General features: G+C 45.9%; 2 protein-coding genes across 3 annotated transcripts; one reads left to right on the top strand and one right to left on the bottom strand.

The window, feature by feature from the left end:
- Positions 1-7377: 7377 nt before the first annotated feature.
- Positions 7378-13690, top strand: LOC115281468 (CMRF35-like molecule 4). The gene is made up of 3 exons (XM_029926799.1): positions 7378-7547; positions 11311-11643; positions 13135-13690. The coding sequence occupies exons 1-3, from the start codon at positions 7508-7510 to the stop codon at positions 13311-13313; spliced, it is 552 nt and encodes a 183-aa protein (XP_029782659.1). The 5' UTR covers positions 7378-7507; the 3' UTR covers positions 13314-13690.
- Positions 13691-18452: 4762 nt separating this feature from the next.
- LOC115281465 (CMRF35-like molecule 7) lies at positions 18453-25038 on the bottom strand. 2 transcript variants are annotated; one of them, XM_029926796.1, is made up of 5 exons: positions 24723-25038; positions 23906-24252; positions 23018-23347; positions 21204-21330; positions 18453-18850 (listed from the first exon to the last, which is right to left on the bottom strand). In XM_029926796.1, exons 2-5 carry the CDS (start codon positions 24060-24062, stop codon positions 18748-18750), a joined length of 717 nt encoding a protein of 238 aa, XP_029782656.1. In that variant the 5' UTR covers positions 24063-24252; positions 24723-25038; the 3' UTR covers positions 18453-18747. The 2 variants fall into 2 exon arrangements, with proteins under 2 accessions (XP_029782656.1, XP_029782657.1); XM_029926797.1 differs by lacking the exon at positions 23906-24252.
- Positions 25039-25909: the final 871 nt, after the last annotated feature.

Raw genomic sequence — 25909 nt, 5'->3', positions numbered from 1 at the left:
CTTATGAGTACTTGCCTTCAAACTAACTAAATAGAGCTCTTTGGCAAATTAGTTTAGCAGTAGTGCCAGAGGTAGAGAAAATATCTCACATTTACAACGTACATGGACACACACACACACACACACACACACACACACACACACAATACACAGACAAGAGGCAAACAAAATCTTAATTTTGTTTGTACTCCTATTTGTGGAGAGGACATTACTGGCTCAGTTTTTAAATACTTCCCTCTAGTGTTCTGTTTATCGATTTGTTGTAACAAAAAAATTTCCCCTAGAGTTCACATGTCGTAAAAAGGCCCTTAGGGCTTGGTGAAGTGGGGTAGGGACTTTAGATCACAAAAGCCCAGAGCAAGGGTCTCACTTTCCTCCAGGGGGTCCTGGGAGCCTCTCTGCCCGTCCTCAGAGGGGCTGGAGTCTGGGCACCTGAGTCCTGCCAGCAGTTTGTATCTTACAAGGGCCTCTTTCCCTCTTTATTTTTTCTTGTTTTCCATTCTCAGGAGATGTGGTTTGTGTTTACATTTCAAAGACTTGGTAATATTTATAATTTCAGGGGACAGAAAGAAAATAAAAATAGTTTTTCTATTTTTCTTCCAATATTGTAATCTTTCCTAGTATTCACCAACATTTTGAGAAGAATAAGCAAGGTTTGGAGATATGTAGAACTCGGTGGACTTTCACTGGTTTTTAGAGTTGTAGTTCTGGTTTTGTAAAGATTTGTGTTTTTAAAAAATGTTTATTGGGGTGCCTGGTGGCTCAGTCAGTTAAACTTCTGGCTTCGGCTCAGGTCATGATCTCATGGTTGTGGGTTCGAGCCTCGCGTCAGCCTCTGTGCTGACAGCTCAGAGCCTGGAGCCTGCTTCGGATTCTGTGTCTCTTTCTCTCTCTGCCCCTCCCTTGCTCATGCTGTCTCTCTGTCTCTCAAAAATAAATAAAAAACATTTAAAAAATTAAAAAAATAAAATGTTTATTTATTTTTGAGGGAGAGAGAGAGAGAGAGAGAGAGAGAGAGAGAGAATAAATGAGCAGGGGAGGGGCACAGAGAGAGAGGGAGACACATTATCCGAAGCAAGATCCAAGCTCTGAGCCGTCAGCACAGAGCCTGACATGGGGCTCAAGCCCACGAACTGCAAGATCATGACCCGAAACAAAGTTGGAGGCTAACCAACTGAAACACCCAGGCACCCCTGGTTCTGTAGAGATTTATGAAAAAAGGACTATTATTCTTAATTCCTCATGACCTGGATTATAGCCTGAATATCAAGTGACTGCCCCTTCTTTTCAACTAATTTTGCTTCTTTATAACAAGGAGAATTTTAACTAAAATGGAAACCAATAGTTTTATGCCTTTGTAAAGTTTGTCTAAAGCATTTTATCAAAACCTTTTTTCTAAATACAAAATGTAAGGCCCTTAAATATTGGCCTTCAACCGATCATTGATAGGAGGGCTTAGGAGAAATTTTGGTCTTTTGTTTCTTCTGTAAATAGAAGGTTGCATGTGCAGTCAAATAATCTTTGTAAATCCTCTCTAAATTTGGTAGGAGCTTCGGAAAGTAGAGGTAAGGGGCTTTATAACTTAAAAGATCTGCTGCTGTCCAGCGGACATGAAATTTTGGGGGGGGGTCTGGGATACACCTGCAAGCACATTGTCTGAGACTCTCTCAAGCTGGCAGAGCCTGCTTACAGAGCCCTGGAAGGTGGGAGCGAAGCGAGCATTATTGCCCGCGTCTGTCCTTTTGTTAAATTCACTTTTGGGCTTTTAGCATTTGTTGGAGCTACGTGGACACTTTGAACCTAGAGATCAGGCCAGAGCGATCTCTGTCAATCTTGCAGCAAAAGAGAATTTAAGGCCAGCGACTTAGGTGGCTCAGTCGGTTAAGAGTCCAACCCTTTTTTTTAAATGTTTTATTTATTTTTGATACAGAGAGAGACAGAGCATGAGAGGGGGAGGGGCAGAGAGAGAAGGAGACACAGAACCGGAAGCAGGCTCCAGGCTCTGAGCTAGCGGTCCGCACAGAGCCCGACGCAGGGCTCGAACCCACGGACGTGAGATCTGACCTGAGCCGAAGCCGGAGGCTTAACCGACTGAGCCACCCAGGCGCCCCAAGAGTCCAACTCTTGATTTCGGTTCAGCTCATGATCTCACGGTTCATGGGTTTGAGCTCCCCATTGGGCTCTGTGCTGACAATCTGGGACCTGTTTGGGATTCTCTCTCTCCCTCTCTTTCTGCCCTTCCCTTTCTCACATGCTCGCTCTCTCTCTCTCTCTCTCTCTCTCTCTCTCTCTCTCTCTCAAAATAAATAAATAAATAAATAAACTTTAAAAAAAGTACAGGCAGATGAGATCAGAGTTTAAGAAAACAAACAAAACTAAGGAACAAAGAAAAAAGAGACAAAGCAGGAAACAGACTGTTAACTATAGAGAACAAATGGATGTTTTCCAGAGGGGAGGTAGTTGGGTTTGGTGAAATAGCGGAAGATGATTTAGAGTCCACTTACTGTGATGAGAACTCAGTAATGGATAGAACTAAAAAAAAAAAAAAACTATAATAGCAGTGAAAAAAATCAATGAGATTCAAATAAAGGAAGAAATAGAGGGGAATTTTCAATGGATGTGGACATTTATTTTTGTCTAAAGTTGGCAATAGCCTTTTCATGGTTTAGCTCAGGTCACAAGAGGTGATCAGAGAGGGCAGAGGTGATACAGCCTCCAGGATCTAAAAATTTACTCCCGACATTGAACTAAGAAAGCAAAGGACTTCAGTGCACATGGTGTAGTGTAGTTGATGTCTCCAGTCTCCCACAAAAATATGACACACCTCCAGTGTCAGACCCATTAATAAGTGACATCACATAGGGTTCTTCTGGAATGGGACTTTCCAGCACTGATAAGCAATAGGGTTGAGACATGAAGGTTTCCAATGTCTGGAGCCTCTCAGGACAAACACCCATGAGACAAACACCCATGAGACCTGGCACAACCGGACAGAGTGAAAGAGCCTTGGGTCCCCCCGTCTATTTCGTCACCCAGGTGTACCCCAGCAAGTGCCCCCTCTGGATGGTGGAGACCACAGAGAAAAAACGCTCACTGGCCATAAAGCCAAACTCTTAGGAAATAAAACTAAACAAAAGAATAAATCTCCCAGCTTTATCAAAGCCTTGGTTCTCTGGGACCCCAATAACACGTAGGAGGGACATGTCATGGGGTTGGGGACCATGTGTTGTTTACAGTGTACTTGCTCACACGGAGGTTTCTTGAGGCTGGTGGGTGACCTAGTGTCAGTCTACCCCGTTCCATGACCAGCTCATCCTCTCATGGGAATCCTCTTCAGATGGCCCGAACGGCTTTTAAATGCTTGACTTGTGCCCACTAATTTTGTAGCTTTGTCTTCCAAGATGTCCCTTAGCAACAGATGACACGCATCAGTAATGATATGGACAAAGGAAAACAAAGACCATTTCTGGGATGTAATGGATCAGTAACAAAAGGACACTCAACCCAATTGAATTGGTTGAACCAAAAAGCCACTAAGCTCAAGGAATTAGTTTCACAAATATTGTCTCCTGCTCATTGAAATGGAGAGAGATAGGGACTCTCATGCTATTTCCTTGGTCTTGGCAAATAGCAGTTCCAAGAGGCTGACATGGTAAGAGATCTTACCTTCTGCGAGTTGTCCAACATATGTCCCGGGGACGACTCAGCTGCGGCAGAGTCCCAGTGAGCGGCGTCCAGCTAGTCCTGCCAACGGCACCGAGTGTCAGGAAGCAAGAATGTCCCATCCCCTTCTCGAGGAGCAGGAGTTCCTGGGCCCCTCAAGGTCCTTCTAGCTGGACTAAGAATCAAATTCATATGAGATGATTTACAGGAGAAATTAAAATTTAATAGTATATATGTGGAAAAACCACACTGACGCAGCAGTCAGGCATAAAGGGTATAAATGTCAATCTGAATTAAAGGAAAGGGGGTAGGGGTCTGGGACTTCAAAGGGAAGGAAAAGATTTCACAGGAAGATGAAAGCTAGTAAATGTCTGTAAACAGATGTTTGGCCTGTCTTGCAGTTGGGTTACTCAGATAACATTTATCCCTTGTAACAACTCTTATTCTGTAAAGACCCTCCAACTGAGATTCTGGTATTTAATTAAGGAAGGAGCAAAAGTTTTTCTGGAGCCCACGGGGTCTTGACTGCCTTGAATTCAGGATAATCTTCCTGTCAAATGTCTCATCTTGGGGTGGCCTGCCTACAGCCCCTATACATCTGTTTGCATTGGAGTGTGAGCTGAGCCCTCTCCTGGGATTGGGGCCCCAGTGAACCCTGGGGCTTCTGTCTACAGTCATGAAACTATGAAGAGATGACGGCAAGGAATATTGGGCTCCCCTCAAGCTTTTCCCTCCCTCCCTTTCTTTCTCAAGTTTGACTGAGGTGTAATTGGGAGAAAACAAACCAATATGCTCAAAGTGCACAGTTTCACACATTTTTTCTTGCTGTTTTTACCACTTCTCAAATCTTACATACAGTACAACTTTGTGGTGGTGTTCAGTTCTATATGTTTAACACATGCATCATTTCACGGAACCCCCACCACAAACATGCAAAGCAATGCTGTCACCTCGGTTTCTTTCTTGGCAGGTAGTCCAGCTGGTGAGGTAGGACTTCAAGTGCTGATGTGGTTTCTGTGAACTGTGGTTCCCACGTGCGCTGGTCCATCCTTCTGGAGCCTTGCAGGTGCTCCTCGGATGTGCCCCCATGGGTGCCATCCAGTGGCCAGCCTCTGAGTGGTGAAGGTCTTCACCAAGTCCTCAAAGTTGGGGTATTCTCTCCAGGGTCTGAACAGGAGTGCACACTGGGCCGCAATCCTGGGAGATCAAGGGCCCCTTTCTTCAGCTGCTTTCTCTCCACCACCCCTCACCCCCTCCATTTCCTCCCTGCTTTCAGAGCCTCCACCTCTGCTCTTCCTGGCCCTTTGGTTAAGAAGCTTGGAGAGCTGAGGCTTTCCTCTCCCCAGTCTGCTGTGTACTTCCTGTGATTGGGTTTGCAGGGCCAAGCAGCAGAAGAGCAAAGAGAGAGAAGATGCGCTGGTATTCCTCCCCCCTCCCCAGGGTCTTGGGACCCAAGGTCTTCTGGGCAACAAGGACCTTTCTCCTTCAGAGTTCCAGTTGTCGGCCCCTAGCGGCTGCAGGTGGAATTGCAGCTTTTGTCCTGAAGCTTGCTAGAGACCCGGTGGGAGGGAAAGAAAACACAAACACTGAGAAAACTCTGGGAATCTGAACCCCATCGTCCATTAGTGCTTCGTTTTTCTCCTCCTTCGGAGCTCAGCCCTGCTGAGCCTGAACTTTCAGGATATGGGATATAGGGTTTCTACTCAGACAGGAGAATATAGAAGGATATAGAAGGAAACATAACCAGGAAACTTACAGTTGGATTGGTCCTATACTTGTTCTGGTTTCCTTTTCCAATCATTGGCTAAGGTTCGTTTTGCAGGATGCTCAGATAGTGACTCCATGTATTTTGTTCGGGCTCCTAGTTGTAGTCATGAGGAGAAGTCTGTGGAGTGGGTTGGCTTCATCTTACCTGAGATGGACCCTGCAGCATAGATTTGCAAGGGCAAAAACTTGGAAGCCAGCCAACAGCTAACGATTCAAGAAGAGTTAACTATGCTACAGCACACAATGGACCATTAAGGCAGCCACTGAAAGGATTAAGTCAACACATGTGTAATGCTTTTGAAAGGATTCACAGTAAAATTTAAAACCTTTTTATTAGAGTATGATATACACACAGAGAGTGCACACATCAGAAATGCACAACTCAATGTATTTAAACAAATAAAAGACACTCCTGCCACCAGCACCTAAATCAAGAAATAAAGATTTCCATTCCTCAAGAGGCTCTTTATCTTCACAAAACATTTGGGGAAACTAAGGCAGCGAGAGACGATGCTGGAGGCCACCTTTGAACATCTTTACTCTGAAGATGCCTCTGCCTGCATGTGGGAAAGCATAGCCTGTAGATCAAGAATGAACGGAAGAGGGGCGCTGGGGGGCTCAGTTGGTTAAGCGGCTGACTTTGGCTCAGGTCACGATCTCACAGTTCATGGGTGTGAGCCCTGCATCAGGCTCTGTGCTGACAGCTAGCTCAGAGCCTGAAGCCTGCTTTGGAGTCTGTGTCTCCCTCTCTCTCTCACCTTCCCCACTCATGCTCTGTTTCTCTCTATCTCAATAATAAATAAAACATAAGTAATTTTAAAAAAAGAACGGACGGAAGGGCGAAGAATTAGGCACAATACAACACACCTAATTCACATGGTGTTTTGCATCCACACACTCAGAGCCCCAGTCAGCTATGTTTTGGCTCAGTCTCAATTACAATCAGATACCAACAACCATCTGACATTTGAGGCAGGCACGTTATATGAAAGAGAAGGATCAAAGCAGACCAGACCAAACCAAACCAAACCAAACCAAACCAAACCAAAACATGACCATAGTGAGGAGAGTTTCGATAATATCGGCAAGCAGAAACAAATAAGTAGCTTTTTGACATAAAAATATAATTCTTAAACTAAATATTTCCTCCAAATATTAGAGGGGGAGTTAAAAGCACTAAAGAAAACAAGACCTTCCCAAGAGGTAGAACAAAAATGTGAAAAACATAAAAGAGAAAAAGAAGGCAAAAGAATTGATTCAGAAAGGAGAGGGAAAGGGAGCAGGGGACAGTCAAAGGAGGAGACATCTGAAAGAAAAGGGACACCTGTGGGAACATCACATAAGAATCATTAGCATAAGCAGTTTAGGGCTGGGAAGTGCCCAACAGCCCACAGTCAGGAAATATGCCAAGGGGTGGCAGAGGAAGAATCTAGGGCACAATGAGGCTGATGGGAAAAAGCGACTTCCTTCTAATCTCCCCATGGCACTTCCGCCTCAGGGCTCAGGACCTTGGGGAGACCCTGAGAGAGAGGGGCAGTGGGTCAGGATCGGGGCTGGACTAGAGCCCCTGGTGGGAGGGGTGGTCTGGGATGCACCAAGGTGGGCTGCCCGAAAGGAGGTTCAGGATGGGGCTGCATGTCCAGCGAGGCTGAGTGTGAGCCCTGAGCACTGGTTCTTCCTCACATGAACCCGATACGTGCCCATCCCTCCTTTGGACCCAACTCTGAGGTTCTGGTGTCCTCTCCCTGCTTCACAGTCACTTGGTTTGCTGTCAGTTGGCTCCCCAGGTCCTCACGCACAATTGCAATAATACCCTGTTCAGTGGGACGCTTTGCTTCCCCAAATTGTCGAAGACACACGATGACATCAGCTATATGCTCTCAAAGAAGGCACTGATTTTCTTCTAATTAATGAAACTAGGAAGTAACTGAAGGAAAAATATAAGGGAAGTAGATGAAACACAATTTTAAAAAATGATTTAGAGAAAAAGCAGGCACTTTGCTTCTAGGCTCAGTTCAGTCCCTGGAGGGCAGCTGAGATTAGCTGAGCACCAGGGAGACACCCAGGCAGACAGGACATGTGGCTGTTCGCAGTTCTGTTCCTTCCCATCGTCCAAGGTGAGTGGCACGGGCCCTTCAGGACTGAGCACCTGCAGGATTGGGGCAGAACACAGACAGGGTCTGTCCTACAGGGAAATCATAGGACTTTTTATTCATCCAGACACTCTTAAAAAACTTTTTAGGAAAAAACAAGTAAACAAAAAAAGCTTTTTAAGGGCACCTGGGTAGCTCAGCTGGTTAAACATCAAACTTGGTTTCAGTTCATGTCATGATCTCTTGGTTTGTGAGTTTGAGCCCTGCATTGGACTCTGCACTTAATGTGCTCAGCCTGCTTGGGATTTTCTCTCTCTCCTCTCTCTGCCTCACCCTTGCTTACGAACTAGCTCTATCTCTCTCTCAAAATAAATTAATACATTTTTAAAAATTACAAAAAAATTTTTTAAACTTTTTGTTACCTGAAAGGCCCTAAGGTGTTGGAAAAAGAAAATAAAAAGAAGTAACATAAATGGGTGTCTGTTTTCTAGGGCACTGTTTGCCTTCCCCAGCAGATAGATTGATAGATGGATGGATGGGTGAGTAGATAGAGGGATGGATAGATGATAGTTAAATGCATCAGTTTCTGATGAATTTTTGAGAAACTCAACCTTCAGCTGAGACCCACCCAGTCAAGGTGGGGTTCAGACATCTGGGTCACTTAAAGGCCTTTACAACTGGTCTTGACTTGTCCCTTGAGCAGGTAATTTCCCTTTTGAATTGTTCGGAGTGCAGATAGGAAGACAGACAGTGAAACTTGGGTGTGACAGGCTCTCTGGAGAGTTGCTCATCCCCACACACCAGCCTGCGTGAGTCTCCACTCTGTAGGAGCCAAAGACCAGACCGTTGTCCAGAGTGATTAGGGAAACAACTGAAACACTTTGAGTGGTACGTCACCGGGGAGGGAAGACCAGAGGTTAGCAGGTGTGTATTTTGGGGCTGGGTTTCATATCCTTGGAGGCAGCTAGTGCTTGGTGCTAAGAAAGGATAGGAGCTAGTATTGAACCATTTGGCTGCTCTCGTTCTGCTCTCTGTCATTCGACAGAGCCACAGGTTTTGGGGCTGGATACAGATAGTGTCTCTTCTGGAAAGGAGGTTATCAAAGGAAAGAAAATGACCTAATTTATTTATCCATTGACTTTGTCATCATATGTATAGAAAAGAAAAACTCTTACAGGGAGATTTCCAGACAGAAAATTTTGGGAAAACTTGCATGTTATTATGTTCTCAATGTGGAAGTTCATATGGGGATAAAAGGGTTACAAATGTGTATTAGTCATAATTGCAACATACCACAGACTGAGTGACTTAAACTATAGAAATTTATTTTCTCACATTCTGAAGGCTGGGGAGTCAAAGATCAAGGTGCAGGCTGATTCAGTTTGTGATGAAAGCTTTCTTTCTGGGTTTCAGGCAGCCACCTTCTCACAGTGACCTCCTCTTTGTGGATAAGCAAAGAGGGAGAGAAGGAGTGAAACAGAGACAGAGACAGGGACAGAGACACAGAATAAGGAAGAGAGAGAAGCTCTCTAATGTCTTTACTTATAAGAGCACTAGTCCTGACCTGAGGTCTCTATCACGATCTCCTCTAATCCTAATTTCTTGCTAAAGCCCCATGTTCAAACCCCATCACAAGGGAGATTAGGACTCCAACATATGGATTTTGGGGCACACAAACATTCAGTCTTCCATAACCCAGAGGCAGAATTGATCAAGGGGCAAACAGAGCTAGCGCATCTGTAGTCAGTTTGACATCACCACCATCCCTTCTTTTAAAATTAAAAAAATTCTAAGTTTATTCATGTTTGAGAAAGAGTGAGAGACACAGAGAAAGAGAGAGACATAGAGTCTGAAGCAGGCTCCAGCTCAGAGTCTGACACAGGACTTGAGCTCGCGAACCCTGAGCCAAAATCAGATATGTAACCGACTGAGCCCCCCAGGTGCCCCACCACCACCCCTTCTAACTCCTCTTCTGCTTCACTAAGCAGAATCCTGGAATCACATCTCCCTTCCTTCTATGGATTGGAGTTTGTCAATGGAGGTGCTTGCCAGAGATTTGGAAGGTGGGAGAGCAGCCTTGCACTCTGGAGGCAGCTGACGGGTCCATAGTTGGGTGAGGGATTTGGAGTGACTTCTTGTCAAGCTCTTGGGAACCCTTGCTCTGTTGGTGGAGGCTGAGATCATTGGTGGGAGTTTCTCAGAGACTTCTCAGAATCATAGCAGCTTCTTACGGGTCTTGAGCAAACCCATTCTTGAGCTGTTGGCTGTGATCACAGTGTCAGTTTCCCTTCCCATGAGTCAGTGTAAAGACTAAGACATAAGTGCTCACAGCAATATTTTTCACTTGACTAAAAGGTGAAAACAACCCATATATCATCAACTGATGAACAAGAAACTAAATGTGGCCTATCCCTACAGTGCCGTATATGCTACCACGTGGATGAACCTGAACAATTATTATATTAAGTGATTGAAACCATAAAAAATGGCCATTGATTGTATGATTCCACTCATATGAAATATCCAGAAGGGAGAAACTAATAGACAGAATGTAGATTAGTGGTTTCAAAGGCTTCAGGCAAGAGGGAAGTGAAGAGAGACTGAGTGTAGGATTTCTTTCTGAGGTGGCAAAAATGTTCTGGAGTTAGTGGTGATAGTTGCACAATTTTGTGAATACCCTAAAAACCACTGAAGGACAGACTTTAAAATTTATGGCATGTGCATTATACCTCAATTTTTAAATTGGACAAAAATAAATCCTTAGCTTCAAACAGTATTTCTCCATTTTAGAAAGAAAACTATTACTGTCTTAACTTACCTAATTGAAAAAAGAGCACAGGGGCAGTCTTGAGGAAACAAGAGAATAAAATTATACATATGAGAATTTAATAACGGGAAATAAAAACAGTAACATTTACAAACTAATCTCAAGACTGCTCTGGTGATGTAAAAAACAAGGAAGGGAAGAGAAACAAGAAAGAAGACATCTTGTGGCACATGGAATCAACAAAATCAAACAATGCGTGTAGTCAGAACATGTAATTCTAACAGATATGAACATTTTAATTATTAAAGGTACATTCTAATTGTAGGACTTTATGCTAATACATACTCCATGAAATAGGTAATTTTCTGGAAAAATACAAACCAAAACAACAGAACATTCAAGAACCATGGAAGAACTTGAACATTCAATATTCAATGGGAAAACAATTTCCAAGTTCAAAGAATTTATCCCAATAGTGAATCTGCCACACAGTTTTGTAAATAACTTCCTAACTCTTAGAGACACAGAAATTCCTTGGTTCTATTTATGGGCTGATCTCCAGTGTTTTAACATAGAGAGGTCCACACAAAACCCAGGTTCCTGGTTACCCTTGAAAAATGAAAATATCTGAAACCACAGAGCCAACATCTTGCATGACAGCAGTGGGCTAAAGTGTACTGGGGCCTTGCCTTTCCGTGGGTCATTTGCTCTCCAGATGACATTGGCCATGGGGAGTGGGAGCGGTGGATTATAGGACGTTGCCATGCTCAATGTGGACATTTTTTTGATTCTTTGAGATCTGTAGTTGTGCTCTTAGGCGATTTCTGTGGTGGATTTGACCCACCGAAGTTTTGAAGAATATAGGTCTGTCTTGTGGAAGTTCTATTCCTTCTTTGACTGTTATTCAGCTCATCAGGTACTTGGGTTTCTTGGAATTATTTATGTTCCAGGAGGCTGTGGCTTTTCCTCAGGCAATGAGGTGACAATGGTGGTGACAGGCTGTGGATTTGTGTTTTTCAGCCTCGTATCCCCTCAGGGCAGTGTCAAATGCAGTGAGTGGCCCTGTGCGGGGCTTGTTGACGGTGCAGTGTCGTTATGATCCTGGGTGGGAGACCTACAAGAAGTGGTGGTGTCGAGGAGCCGAGTGGAGTGACTGCCACATCCTTGTTACAACCAATGGATCAGAGGAGGAAGCAAAGAATAACCACGTGTCCATCAAGGACAATCAGAAACAGTTCACATTTATTGTGACCATGGAGGAGCTCAGGTGGAACTATGAAGACACCTATTGGTGTGGGATTGAGAGATATGGAACTGACCTTGGGGTCAGTGTCAAAGTGACCATCGACCCAGGTAAGAGTATGTATAAGTGTGGTTGTGTGTCTTCAGGGCCTGCTCAGTTGAGGGCCCTGAGGGTCCTCTCCAGTGACTTCAGTGTCACTCAGAGTGAACTGTCACACAGGGTAGTTGAGTCCTGAGTTCTCCTAGAACCAGACTGACCCCTTGGGGTTGGGAGGGACAGGGTTTTTCTTAGATGCTCTCATGGCTCCCAGCACTTCCTACAGGATGGGATCAAGCCTTTCTGGGCACGTGTTTCTCTGCAGAGCTCAGTGTCTGAGTCTATTGCCCACAGAGATCCAGGTGATGGTCCCAGTTTCAGCCCATGGGCCAAAGGGACCTTCTCCCATGAGACCCAGAGACCCCAATTCCTGCCAATGCTTTCCTGGACCTCTGGTGCCTTGTGTCCCTGCTTTTTCTGGAGTTTGGGGCCAGGCCTTCATAGTGGCTGTTCCCACCCCCCTGTTCCATATCCAGTGTCAGAGGGAAGGGGCCCAGCACCGTCATGGTGCCATGAGGATTCCTGAGGTCCAGAATGGCCGCCATACTCAAAGCGCTGTTTAAACCTATCAAATACGTTCGTCCATATCTATGAGATGATCATATGATTTTTCCCCTTTAGTCTGTCTGTTAATGTGGCATATTATACTTCTTGGTTTCCTCCTGTTCAAACAATTTTGCATTCTTGGAATAAACTCTACTTGGTGTTGCTTATCTTGCTTCCATATCTCTGGATTCAGCTTTCTGATTTTTGCTTGCAGACTTTTGCATTTTTTCATGAGTGGTTTTTGCCTATAATATTTTTTATTGTACTGTCTTTGTCAGGTTCTGGCATCACGATTAGGCTAAACTAATTAGATGGATTTGGGATTGCATCCTCTATCCTATGTTCTGGAATTTTTTGTGTAAGATAGACATTATTTTATCCTTAAATGTTTAGCGAATATGTCTGTTGAAGCTCTGAGTGTTTGGAGTTCCTTTCAGAGAGGTGTTTTATTATTTTTTTAAAGTAAGCTCTACACTGAAAGGAGGGCTTGAATTCCTGATGTTCAGATCAAGAGTAGCACATTCTACAGACTGAGCCAGCCAGCCACCTGGGAGGTTTTTAATAACGGACATGATTCATTTAAATAATTGTAAGATGATTCTGAATTTCTATTTCTCTTTGTATCTATTTTAGAATAATACATTATTTTTGTAGAAATTTTTTATTCCACCTGAAGTTTCAAATTTATTGGCATAAACTTGATTAGATGTCTCTTTATTATCCTCTTCCCTTATTATCTTACCTTCTTATAATATGCACAAGATATTGTGTGATGTACCTTTTTTCCTTCCTGATATCAATTATTCAGACCTCTCCTTTCATCACTAATATCTTGTTAATTTTTTTAAAAATAATTGTTGCTTTTTCGGCTTCTCTATTTTCTACTTTCTATTTCCTTTCAACTTCATTAATCTTTTTCTTTTCTTCATTATTTCCTTCCTTTTCCTTTCATCTGAAAGTGACCATGCAGTGTCATTATGGCCCACGCTGGGAGACATACGTGGAGTCCTGGTGTGAAGATGCTGATTCAAATGGCTGCAACATCCTTGTTGAAACCCCTGGGTTAGCGCTGAAGAAGAACCGAGTGTCCATCAATCAAAAAAAGCACACGTTCTCCATGACCATATGGGGGGAGTAAAACAACTTTTGAGAAAAATTACTTGTTGTTTTTCTGAGTTGCTCCCAGGCATTTAACAGGATGGCCACCCTGCTTACATGCGAAATCTAGAAATTTAGATAAGGGCGGGCCCAACTTCAGAATTATTCCATAAGTTACTACTTTGCTTTTTCTGAAGCATGTTTTTTTTCCCCCCTGGGGCACCTTTTAAATTAACCAGTTGGAGCTGATTCTGTGGAAAATCAATGACCTCTTCCCCGATCCCCTTGTAAGTTATGGGGGCTGTCACCTGCTCTCAGTCCCCTGCTCACTCATGGTCCAGGATGGGGGACTGCTCTTCCCCAGGCTCATTGCATACCTTTCCCCTGGATCTGTAAACAATAAATGTTGAGACTCTGCTTCATTGTGTGAGTGTATTGAAATTCTGCCTTCATTTAAGAAGATCCCAGGTGTTTCATGTCCACACAATGGGAATTTAACTACTGAGGGAGCTACCTTCCTGCCCACTCTTGTGGTTGCCCCTCCTCATCCAGCAGGTGATGATCTGCATATTCTTAACTCAGTGAACCAGCTCTGGCTTCTAAATACACCCGGAGGAACTCAGGCAAGTCAATGCAGACACAGCCTGGTGTGGGGCTAGGAGCGGTGGACATGACCGTGGGTCCAAGTGATCATTGACCCAGGAAAGTACTTTTCCCTCATGGACCACTGGCTCATCCTTGGTAAGAGGGAGCTAGTGGGAAACTGGGCAGATATGCCAACTCTTATATTTATTTGTGGATTTTTAGAAAGAGAAATTTAAAAAATACACAAAAAGGTAAATTAGAAAAGTATGTTCTGTCTTCTACCCTACTCCTCCACCCAAAGGTCGGACTGTAACCAGCGTGTGTGTGTGTGTGTGTGTGTGTGTGTGTGTGTGTGTGTGTGTGACCTTAGGAGAAATTCTACCCATTAAAGCATATATGTGTGTGTATATTCTTTCTCTCCCTCAAAGAAAAATACCATATATTATTCTATAGCCTGCCTCCTTTTACTTAATGTATTTTAAAAATCATTCTATAACAATATCTACAGATTTTTGTTTTTAATGGCTTCATAGTATTTCATGATATCTGTATATCATGATTTGTTTAACTGTTTTTGTTCATGATGGACATTTCAGATATTTTGATTTTTTTGCAACCACATGCAATTGTGTTATGATTTTTCTTGCATATGGAGATTGATACACACTTATGGATATACATGTAGGTATATTCCTGTAAAAAAAATAGCTGTGTTACTGATCTGTGCATTTTTCAATTTGGTACATGTTACCAAAGAGGTTATAACATTTCTATCTTTCTCTGGATGTGTTAATAAATGTCCACCCCATATCCCTATTCTTTGATGAGGTCAATTCTTTATCTTTATACTCTGATTGGCAGGCTTGGCATATTGATGCATATAACCTGGGCCCCCAGGCAGTGGAGAATGCTGTAGGGATGAGGGTGAACGAGACAGGGGGGACGGAGGAGCAAAAGGCTGCCAAGCAGACAACCACCAGGCAGGTGATGCTGGGTGAGCTGAGAACCGACAGGACACCTGCTCTCAGCATGAGGGGTCGGTTCCAGGCTGCCACCTGCTCCAGCTGGTGGACCCTCCCAGACACCTTCCTCCCCACACTAGAGTTTGGCAAGTATCAACTTTTGTTTATAAAGGGAGTAGCATCTTCAAAACCTTATAGGTGAAAAGAAAAGAAGAGAACACAAGAACAAAGAAAAAAAGAGCATATTTCATGAAAATGCCCAAGGAAACATAAGCAAGTCAGCTCATATAAATAGTTCTATTCAGTCTCAAGGAAATGATAGACAACGGGAGGATTCTAGAAATGTAAAGAGAGTGAAGCACAAGATAAGGTAATGGAAAGCAAGCAGGCTGACCTCAGGAAGGAGAAGGTATGGAAGAGAGAGAGCCAATGTTGGCCAGAAGAAAGAATCAGGGAAAAGAACCACAAAACCTAATGATAAATATGCCTGAAAACACACAGACGTGGTGCCTTGTGGAAATTTCATAAAGTGATGTTTAAGTGAACCAGGATAAAACGTGTGAAGAGGCAGACGTGGGTATGGGAGACAGAGAGGTGATGCCACAAATGTACGCTGGCTATTCCCTTGGAGGAGAAAAGGGAAGCCAAAGTAAACATAATTGAATTGAATTAAAAACGATCCAGGAACAGAGATCTTTCAGGCTGTCATTGAAAACCCACCCAGTGACTCAGGAAAGGAACCGATACCGATGATCCACACCCAGAATAGTATGAAGTTACCAAACCTTGTGGATAAAGACAGAATCATATAGGGTGGTATCAGGAGAGATGGTCAAATCAGAAGGTCATATCAGAAGAAGGATCACATGTGTGCGACAGAAACAGGCTAGTCTCATAACAACACTGCATCCCAGAAGACAGCGAAGGAGAATCTATATGTTCTGAGCAAATGGAAGAATATTCTGGGAGTATTCTGACAACAATCTCATGTATGAAATACAGTGCCCTGAGTCCTTTAAAAAGAAAATCTGTATCACAATGAAATATTGCCAACAAAGGGATAAGTTAAATAGTGAAAAAAAGAGAAGCTGTGGTTAACAATGAATATGTTTTAAAACAGACAAAAAGCCCAAGCAATGGTGGGAAATATTACAGGAGAGAGCATAAATATGAGAGACGCAAGGGACGCCCTTCTGACAAAATCAGCCAGCCTTTTCCTTCCTATCCAGTCATGCCCACCAGAGAGAACAGTGGCGCTGGCAAGTCATAGCAGCCCTTTGGGGACCATGAGTTGGTGGAAGCTGGCGGTCACAGATCCCAAGACTCATCTGCCTCCCTGCTGTTCTTGGCCAGCGCGCCTCTGGCCCCAGCTCTCTATGTTATCTGAGACACACTTCAACAAAGGGACACATATAGACAAGTAAGTACACTCTCACAGACTCTCCAGTCACTAGGATGCAGAGCCTTACTTGCTGTTTTTCCCTGAAGGCTTCTGGGTAGAAAACTGGGTTCAGAGGCCTCAGCCCCAGAGCCTGAGTGAAGAGGTCTCTCTTGAGGAGACAGACACCACCACCTGGGCCACAGGATGAGGATTGAGCCCATCTAGACCTTCCATCGTCCAGTCCATCTCAGTCCTGCACCAGTGAGCTACACATCATCTGCACGGAGGTTTCCCCATGGTCACTGTGGAAATAAAGGTCTCCAGTCTATGATGGACACAGGGCCTCTCCTTTGCTTTCTTACTAATGTGGTGGCTTATACAAGTCTCTTACAGACAGGGAGGTACTGTTTGTGGCACCAGAAATTAGTGCTCACCTTTCATTTTCCCTCAGACAGAAATGGCATGTTCAGGGGTCCCTCCCACCCTTATGGTGCCTACACTTTCTTTTGACCCCTCAGAAGCAGGGAGCCTAGAAGACACAGACTGGTGTCCTTCTCCTTACCCAGACAAGGGACAGGGTCCTAGTTAGTTCCCTGGGGGGTCACCTCCTGCTTTGATGATAAAGCAGGTCTTACTGAGCAATTTCATGAGTAGCCAATGCCACCTGTCATTGATCATTATCTTTATAAGTAACATGAAACTTTCATTGACAGTCACTGTGTGGGAGGCAGGCACAGTCCCATCTCCTCTGAGCATCTCCTGATTCTAGACAAACTGGGCTCTAGACAGTATGGAGGACATTAATCACTTTACACACGAGGAAACTCAGGCCAAACAGAAGACACTTGCCCAGTGCTACAGAGCCAATGACCCCTGTGCCAGAACTGGAAACAAAGCCTTTGATCCCAAGTCTGGTGTAGTTTCCACCCTCAAACCTGTGGGGGTACAAGGTTACTTCTGTTTTAGTGTGCCCACTCTATGTTGGCTTCTATTCCAGATGAGACCACCATACAAAGATCCAGCATAACAAATATGGCACAGACACGATGCTAGTCTAAGCTTTTCATCCTAGCACTCTCTGATCTATTGAAATGTAAGAAAGGACCCCCCAAAATCTTCTCCACCATTATTCGAGACACTTGTAATGACTTCTCAACAGGTGAATCCTTGGTATTTTCCCTGATTGGGGTTTTGACATATGAATTTGGTGGAAACATGGATTTGTAGTTCTAATAAAATAATTCAAAATAAAATATGGTCACACACAAAAAAATAGACGGAGCCCAGGAAGAATGTAAGTGGAAGAGAAAAATACGCCAAAAAACCCCCCAAATCTTTATTGAGAGGAACTCTGTATACTTTTGAAAATAAAAAAGAAAATGGCTTGGTTGTTATTTTTTGATGAGCAAGTAAGAAGATGTTAAACATGAAGAACTTAGTATTCTGGGCTTTCAGTTGCTCAGCTGAGGGAGAGGGTGGATGGGGGTAGGGGTGGGGTGGAAAGGCCAAAGGTCAGGCCAAACCCAGGAGTGGGTGACGGTGGGTCTGAGCTGCCTGGAAGATGGACAGCATCACAGCTGTGATGAGGAGATCGATCTGAGCCTCTTAGACTGTCGTGTCTAGATGGGACAGTCCCAATGGTCCCTGGAGCCCCTGCACGTAAGGACCAGTGGGGTCAAGGTACAAATGGAGGAGCAGAAATGAACTGTTTCTTGTGACCACTGGGTAAGTCCCCTGTGTTTGGAGGCCACTGACGTAGATACAGGGATAGGAGAATATTTACATTGTTTCAAAGCCCCTCCCCACAAAGCACTTATACCTTACAGAGGGGAAAAAGAGTAACTTCAATGAGTTTTGTCAAATTGATAGTGATATATCCATACCTGTATTAAAATCTTGTTTGAGATGAAAGTAACCCAGGAATTCCACGCCTAAAAAAGGTGATTATACTGTGCACTTAACATGTGAAGACTGTAATATTTGAGGTATACATATACCATGAGACATTTTTTTTAAATACAGAAAATAATTTCCAGACATAGAATCCTATGCTTTTCTTTACCTCTCTTGGCCATCAGTGAAATTTTGCATCTACACAGAGGGAGCCCTTGTCAGGACCTCCCTGTTGCTGGAAACAATATAAATCTATGTTGGACTTAGAGTCACTTCACAGCCTCTAGAATGGTTGGCTCATACTCTCACATATAAAACATTGAAACAGTGTCCCTCCCCCCAAAAAATCTCCAAAGAGTGCAGGGAAGCCACAGATTTAATAGGAAATGTACAGAGCAAACAGATAGGATGTGGGTCAGGTGATGGCCTAACCTTGTCTTTGATTGTTTAGGCTCAGGCAATTCTTTTCTGGGAGGCACTGATGCAACAGAAGCTGAAATCGGCAGACCTCTGTACTGCTGGCTCATCAGGGGTCTTTGTCCACGTGGACGCTCTTTTAAGCTTTTTGGTTTAATTGAGGTTTTCTACTTTCTGGATGGTCTGGATCTGGAAAACCCACCGTTGGCCAGAGTCCTGAATGATGTAATAGTTACTTATCCTTGGCGGAGCCACTCAAGGGTCGCAAAGAGAGGAGGTACCAGGAGGATCCATACAGGAAGAGTCTTTGCTGCTACACTGATTACCAAGGTCCCCGACCTGTGCAGTGAGGGAGCCAGAGTTTATTCTTGAGATCAGAATGAAGGGAGTCCTCATCTCACAGGGACCCTCATCTCTCTTGGAATTGTAATCACTGCCCATTCCCTGATCAGTGGTCAGAGGGTGCAGGAGTGTCTGTGACACAGGGGCTGTGGCTCTCCTGCTCAGGCTGACTTTATTCTCCTGCTGGAGTCCCCCTGACTCCCCACAGCACAGTAGTAGCAGGACCCAAGCAGGGACCCCTTTTGTTGCTGCACCCCCTGACATCCTCCCCCCCCTCACCAGCAGGCCCCCCAGGATCAAGTGTTTCCCCTTGCCTGACTTTTTGATTCTACATCTGTCTCAACTTGTGTAAATTCTGCCCATCTTCCTTCCTTCCTTCCTTCCTTCCTTCCTTCCTTCCTCCCTCCCTCCCTCCCTCCCTCTCTCTCTCTCTCTCTCTCTCTCTCTCTCTCTCTCTTTCTTTCATGTTTATTTTTATATTTGAGAAAGAGAGAGAGAGCAGGAGGGGAGGAGCAGAGAGAGACAGAGACAGAATCTGAAGCAGGCTCTTGGCTCTGAGCTGTCAGCACAGAGCCCAAACTTATCCCCAATTACCCATCTGCCCATCTTTCAAGCTAGGATATAATATTACCCAATAGAATAGAGGAAAATTTCTACTCCCCTTTCAATCTGGCTGCTTACCTTCTAGCTTCTTCTGGGAGGAGTCTCTCCCGGCTATGACCCCCACCTAGTAGCACACAGGAGGTGTGTGCTCAAACACTCTGGACAGTGGGCACATTGTCTATTGGACAATTGGGCCCCTGCTCACATATGTCCCCTTGGCAGTCCCCATCAGTATCCAAGAGTCTGATGCTCTCACCCTCTGCCTCATCCCTTCCTCCATAAGCAGTGTCAGGAGCCCCCTGGAGGACGGCTTTGTTCTCTTCTTCTGCCTGCCTTGAGCAAGATTTGTCATGCCCTGGTCTGCCTTGCATTTCCTAAAATTATTCTTGAGCCCACTGCACTCTTTCCCTATGTTCCTCTCCCTGTGGGGCTGCCGCCTATCTGTCCTCCTGCAGGCTTCCTCCTGTGATCTTCAGTCCCCTAAAAGTCCCGTATCCCGCCTCCAACTCAACAGGACAACTAGTCTCCAAATAGCCATGAGTAGGAAAGAAACTGGTCGTGATGCATAAGCCAGGGGCCTGGACTCATTTGCTCACATGACGAAACACACTGTCCAGCAGGGCAGCTCCAAGGAATAGGGTCCTTTAGAAGGGAAGAAAGACAGACTGGAGCTCAAAGGGAGGCTATGGAGGGCACGTCTGGCAAGAAATGCACCATCACCAGGGCCTGGGATGGAATGAAATGGGGGCAGGGTGTTTGCCCTTTGATGAAGGAATTAAATGTTCCTTGGATGCCTGTTGAGGGGATGGCCTTCAGGCTGACGGCCCAGCGTCTCTACCATGTTGAGAATGTGAGAACGCAAGAATGCCAGTTTCCCATGCCTTCCCAGCATTTCCTGAGCACCTGAGGAGGGGAGGGGAGGGCTGGATCCATGGAACAGGCGCCTGCTTGACCCTCTGTGGGCAGAGTGACTCCCCCCTCAAAGATGTCCTAATCCCCAGACCTTTGAATGTGTTAGGTTCCTTGGTGCAAGAGAAATAGTGATGCAGATGGATTTAAGATTGCCAACCAGCTGACCCTGAGATGGGGAGGTGATCTGGGATATCTGAGTGGTCCCTATGGAAATATCAGCCTCTTAATAAATGAAGGACATGGGAGAGCCAGTGTCAGAATAATGTGGTGAGAAGGACTCGGCCACCCCAGCTGGCAGATGGAAGAGACCATGAGCCAGGGGGGCAGTGCCTTCCAGAAGCTGGAAAAGACAAGGAAGTGCTTCTTAGAGCCTCCAGGAGGAACCAGCCTTGAGTTTAGCCCAGTGAGACTCACTCCAGACCTTGACCTCCAGAACCTGAAGATCATAACACCGTCTTGTCTTCAGCCACCCGGGGGGTGGTGATTTACTCCAGCAGCCACAGGGAGCTAATCCAGAGCTCTTCCCTTGCAGCAGCTTGAGGCTGAGAGCACCTGCACCTGTTTCGGCTTCTTGGGGGTCAGGAGGCAGGTCTGAAGGAGACCAGGGGCTTCTCTCCTGCAGCCCAGCTGAACAACTTTGCTTAGGTTTCTCGTGGGGAGGGGGGGCTCTTTAAGGACTCAGAGGTATAAAGAGGGGGGCCCAGTGCAGACTTTGTTGTTTCTCCCCTGCACAGGAAACATCTGAGTGGCCAATGGGGTTCCCTGTCAGAGTGCCCCGAGGGGAGCTGTCCCGGGGCAGCAGTGGGAAAGGTCTGTGGGTTGCAGCTCTGCTCACCTGCTGTGGGGGTTGACCAGAACAATGGGCTGGCTGCTGTTGATGCCGTGGGCAGATGGAAGCGAGGAAGCCCGACTGGCTGGTGTTGTTCTTGCCACAGGCTTGGGAGAGTCTATTGGATCAGGTGCTAAACACACAGAGCAGAGCATGGTCATGGATGTCATGGTCTTCTCCACACCCCACCCCCAGGATGCAAAACCTTTCTGTCTTAGTGCTACTGCTCAGTGATATTGGTCTTCTCTTGGATCTTTTTGGTTTCTTATCCCAAATTTATCCCAAATTACTTATTTGCAGATAAATACCAGCACCTTGGGGTTGCTGGTTGTGTAGACAATTCACATTCAGTTTCTTCTCAGTGTCCTATTGGACACAGCTTGGCATGTCAGAGCCATGTTCTCAATCCCTGGAGACTTAAATCAGCCAGGCCAGGTTGTTTCTGGGTGCAGGCTTGTCTGAAGCAGGCTCTGTACCACCTGCCTGGAGCAATGTGATCCATGAGCTGTCAGGCCCAAGGTTTCCTGTCTCCTGGGGCCGCCAAGGGCCCACAGCCTCCGGTTCCCCATGAGGTCCTTCCTGCCTCCCTGGGGTGTGCTTTCTCACTTCTCCAGGCCTGCCCAGGGAAGGTCATCTGGGTTAATGGTTCCAGTTCTCTGGCGCCAACTCCTCCTCCACTCTTCACACACCCACCACCTTTGTTGTCCTTTTCAGTTAATTTCTAGAACATTCTAAGACCAGCAATCTTCCCCATGGCACACATTTTCACACCATGTTTGCATATTCTAAGTTTGCAGAGGCCTTTCTTTGCCTTAGGAATGGAATCATGAGTAGCAAGTGTATTACTTACCTAGTGTCTGTGTGTCTGTGTGTTGGAGACAGGACGAAGGGCTCCGGAAGTGGAACTGTGGGGTGGGGGCTATCGTCTCACTCTGCTTCCAGACCTTTCCCGTAGGGGTTCTTAGTGCTTCTGGGGCAGCTCAAGGGAGCTCAGGGTCCCCTCCAAAGATAGAGGCAGCCAGAGGAGGAGGTGCCCGTACCATGGTGGAACCTGCCTTTCCTTCTCTCAAAAATGGGTTCATAGTTCCTCACCTATTCCTTTGTGCTGATGTTGCCAGAGGGAAGAGGGGCACAAGGAGGGGGCATGGAGAGAGTCTTTTGTCCTGTAGCTGAGATCATTAAGATCATGGCTTTCTTTTTTTTAAAATTTATTAAATGTTTTTTATTTATTTTTGAGAGATAGAGAGAGATAGCGCGAGCAGGGAAGGGTCAGAGAGAGAGGGAGATACAGAATCTGAAACAGGCTCCAGGCTCTGAGCTAGCTGTCAGCACAGAGCCCGACGCATGGCCCGAACCCACAAACCGTGAGATCATGACCTGAGCCGAAGTCAGACTCTTTACTGACTGAGCCACCCAGGCGCCCCAAGATCATGGCTTTCTAGTACCTCATTTCTCTCTGCATGCTTGACATGGCCCCATGCAGGCTAGGATGTAGTGAGGGTGGACGTGACTGGGAAAAGAGCAGTTGTCTTCCCTGGACAAGCCTGTCCTGGCCGAGTCTGCCCTTCTCTGCTCCCTCTGGGGAGACCAGATGGAGACGTGCAGAGATGTGGGGGCTCGCTCTTTTTTCAGTCTTTCCCAGACTCTTGGTGCCCCCCATACATGCTCACACACGCACACACATACTCAGACAAGCACCATGTGTGGTCTCAGGTGAGTTTCAAGACTCTTCTCCATCCATCAGTGGAGGCAGAGAAACAGTCCTGACTCCTCTGGGGCTGGGTCCCGGGGCCCCAGAGCACAGGATGGGTAGTACTTACCTGAGTCGACAATCACGGAAAATTTGAAGCCTTTGTCAGTGCCAAATTGCTCAATCCCACACCAGTAAGTGTCTTCATCATCATACCAGAGATCCTCCAATGTCACGGTGAATAGGCGTCGGCGGTGACTGTCCTGGATGGACACTCGGCCCTTCTTCACCACTTGCTCTGACCCAGTGGTTATAATAAGAATTCTGCAGGAATCCCAGTCTTCTCCACGACACAGCCACTTATTGTAGAATTCCCATCCTGGGGCATATTCACAGGTCACAGTCAGCGTATCATGTGCTGTGCCTCTCACCGTATTCTTCTGGGAAGTGGAGAAGTGGCCTAGAAAACAGAAACCCAACATACATCTCATCCTTCCTTGAGCTCAGGGTTGACCCAGGTACTCCTGGGGCTTCTGGCCCTGCCCTGAAGACCCACCAGGAGTCTCTACCCTCTGTCTAATCGCCACCGCCCCCCATCTTTTCATCCCCTGCAGAATTTCTTTTGCTGTCACCCGTCTTGTGAAGTCGCCCTTGGGTCTCCTAACTGCCTAATACAGGGGCCTCCACTCACTCCATCCCCTGCCCGATCTCAAGCAGCATCTCTTCCCGGCAGCACAGAGCGCACACTGCCGCCACAGGGGTATTTCTGAATCCCAGAGCTGGTGAGACAGAGTGGCCCCCTCCCCATCTATGCCCCTGATACTGGAAAGCCTACACACCTACAAACTCTCAGCCTCTGAATTGACACGGAACGAAACACACACTCATACGTGCGCGCACGCACACACACACACACACACACACACACACACACACACACACCAAACACACTCACTTACTTGGACACGTGATTGCTTGTATTTTTACCTACACACCTTGCTCTTCTGTGTCTCCATACCTTTGTAAAAGCTGTTCCCTCTGCCTGGAATGTCCTTTCTTCTGTGTTTGAAGGAACAAACCCTTAATTCATCCCTTAAGGCTTGGCTCCAACAGTGTCTCTTCTCTGGTTTCCCAGGTTCTGCAACACGTTGGTCGCTCTGGTCCCACCATGGCATTTTGCCCCATCTTGGATGTTGTATCTAGGACATTGGATGGCGTCTGGTCTTTGGCTCATCCAGAGCAGAGACCCAGGCAGGCTGAAGTGTGAGGATGAGCCACTCTCCCAAGAGTCTGTCACACCATGGTTTTGCTGCCTTCTTCCTCCCTGGTGTCTGAGCTCTTCAGAAGAGAGGTTCCCGGCTCAAGCTACAAGTTAAGACCAGTTGTGCAGGCTTTTAAATGATCCAGATGTCTGAACCCCACCTTGACTGAATGCTTCTTAGCTGGAGACTGAGCATCTGTGCTACTTAAAACGTCCTCAGGAATTCATGCATTTATGTATGAGTGTATATATGTGTGAGTGTATGCATCTCTGTATCCTCTATCTATTCATCCATCCATCCACCATTCATCCATCCATCCATCCATCATCTGTCTATCCTCTCTGCCAGGGTTGACTGACTGTCCTATAACACAGATACCATTTGTATTATTTACTCTGATTTCTTTCCCAACAACTAACTTAGTACCTATCAGGTAACAGGACTTAGAACAGATGTTTTTAAATAAATAAGTATCCGAATGAATGAAGGCTCCACCATTTCCCCCAGGACAGATCTGTCTGTGTCCTTGCCCCAGCCCTTAAGGTGCGGTCCTAAAGCCCCCACCTCACTCACCTTGGATGATAAAAAGGAATAGAACCAGAAACAGCCACATGTCCTGCCTGCCTGGGTTGTCTCGCTGGTGCTCCGCAAATGCCAGCTGCCCTCCGGGGACTGAACTCAGCACATAAGCAACCTATCTTCTCTTCTTCTAAATTATTCTCTTTTAGTTTCTCTCATCTGCTTCCACTGAATTTTTTCTTCAAGTACTTCCTTATTTCGTTAAGTAGTTGAAAAGCAGTGCCATCTGTCGGGAGTGTATGGCTGACTTGATGAGGTGACCCCTCTCTTGCTCTGGCCCCTCAACTCAGCATCCCCTGGAGTCTGATCCTGAAGACCTTCTCTCGGGGGAGGGTCCCTGCCCCCTCCCACTCTGTAGCACCACCTCCAGTCACCACCTCCAGCCTGTGCGCACCTACTTCCTGCACCCCCATCTCTCAGCCACGCTCTCGACTTCAATGGTGTTGGCCCTTTTGTAGAGCTGTCCACCCTGTTAGCAGCTCAGATGTACCAAGTGCCATTTCTTGTCATCTTCACTCCTAAAGTCAACCTGTCCCCAAACCTGGTCCCTGGGCCTAGGGCTCCCTCTCCACTGCCCCAACCACACTAATCTTCCAAAGACAAAGGCCATGAAGTCTTCCCCCTGCCACCTGCACCCTCAGAAACCTTACAGGTTTGGGGGGGCTTGGAGGTGGAGCAGCCCAGGGCTTTGCCAGCAGGAGTAGGAGAGGGTGTGGTGGGCCAGCCCCAGGAGGGAAGAAGAGCAAGAATCCTTGTCCCCTTCAAGGTCCTTCTGGCTGGACTAAGAATCAAATTGACATGAGACAGATTAACAAGAGGAAAATCAAATTTAATAGCACACGTACAAAGAATCCACACAGACACTGCAGTCAGATAAAAGTGATACCAATGTCATCCCGAATTAAGGGGAAGGAAGTAGGGGTCTGAAATTTCAGAGGGAAGGAACCAGTAAATGTTCGGTGCACAAATGTTTGCCCCTCCTGAGAGATGGGTTGTACTCAGATCGAATTGAAATGTAAGTTTCTCTAAAGTTTCACACATTAACAGTTGAGCTGGTATGTGTTTCTTTCCAGCGAACCACTCTATTCATCCAGACAATAGGCCAGTTTATACAAACTCCTTCCAGAAGGCAGTGATGCAGGTGTATTCACAACATTAGGCCTGTGGTCCACGTAAACAGG

Source organism: Suricata suricatta, chromosome 17 (assembly GCF_006229205.1).
Source record: "Suricata suricatta isolate VVHF042 chromosome 17, meerkat_22Aug2017_6uvM2_HiC, whole genome shotgun sequence".
In the NCBI taxonomy this organism is placed as follows: Eukaryota; Metazoa; Chordata; class Mammalia; order Carnivora; family Herpestidae; genus Suricata; species Suricata suricatta.
This window is presented reverse-complemented; position numbering and strand designations above follow the sequence as displayed.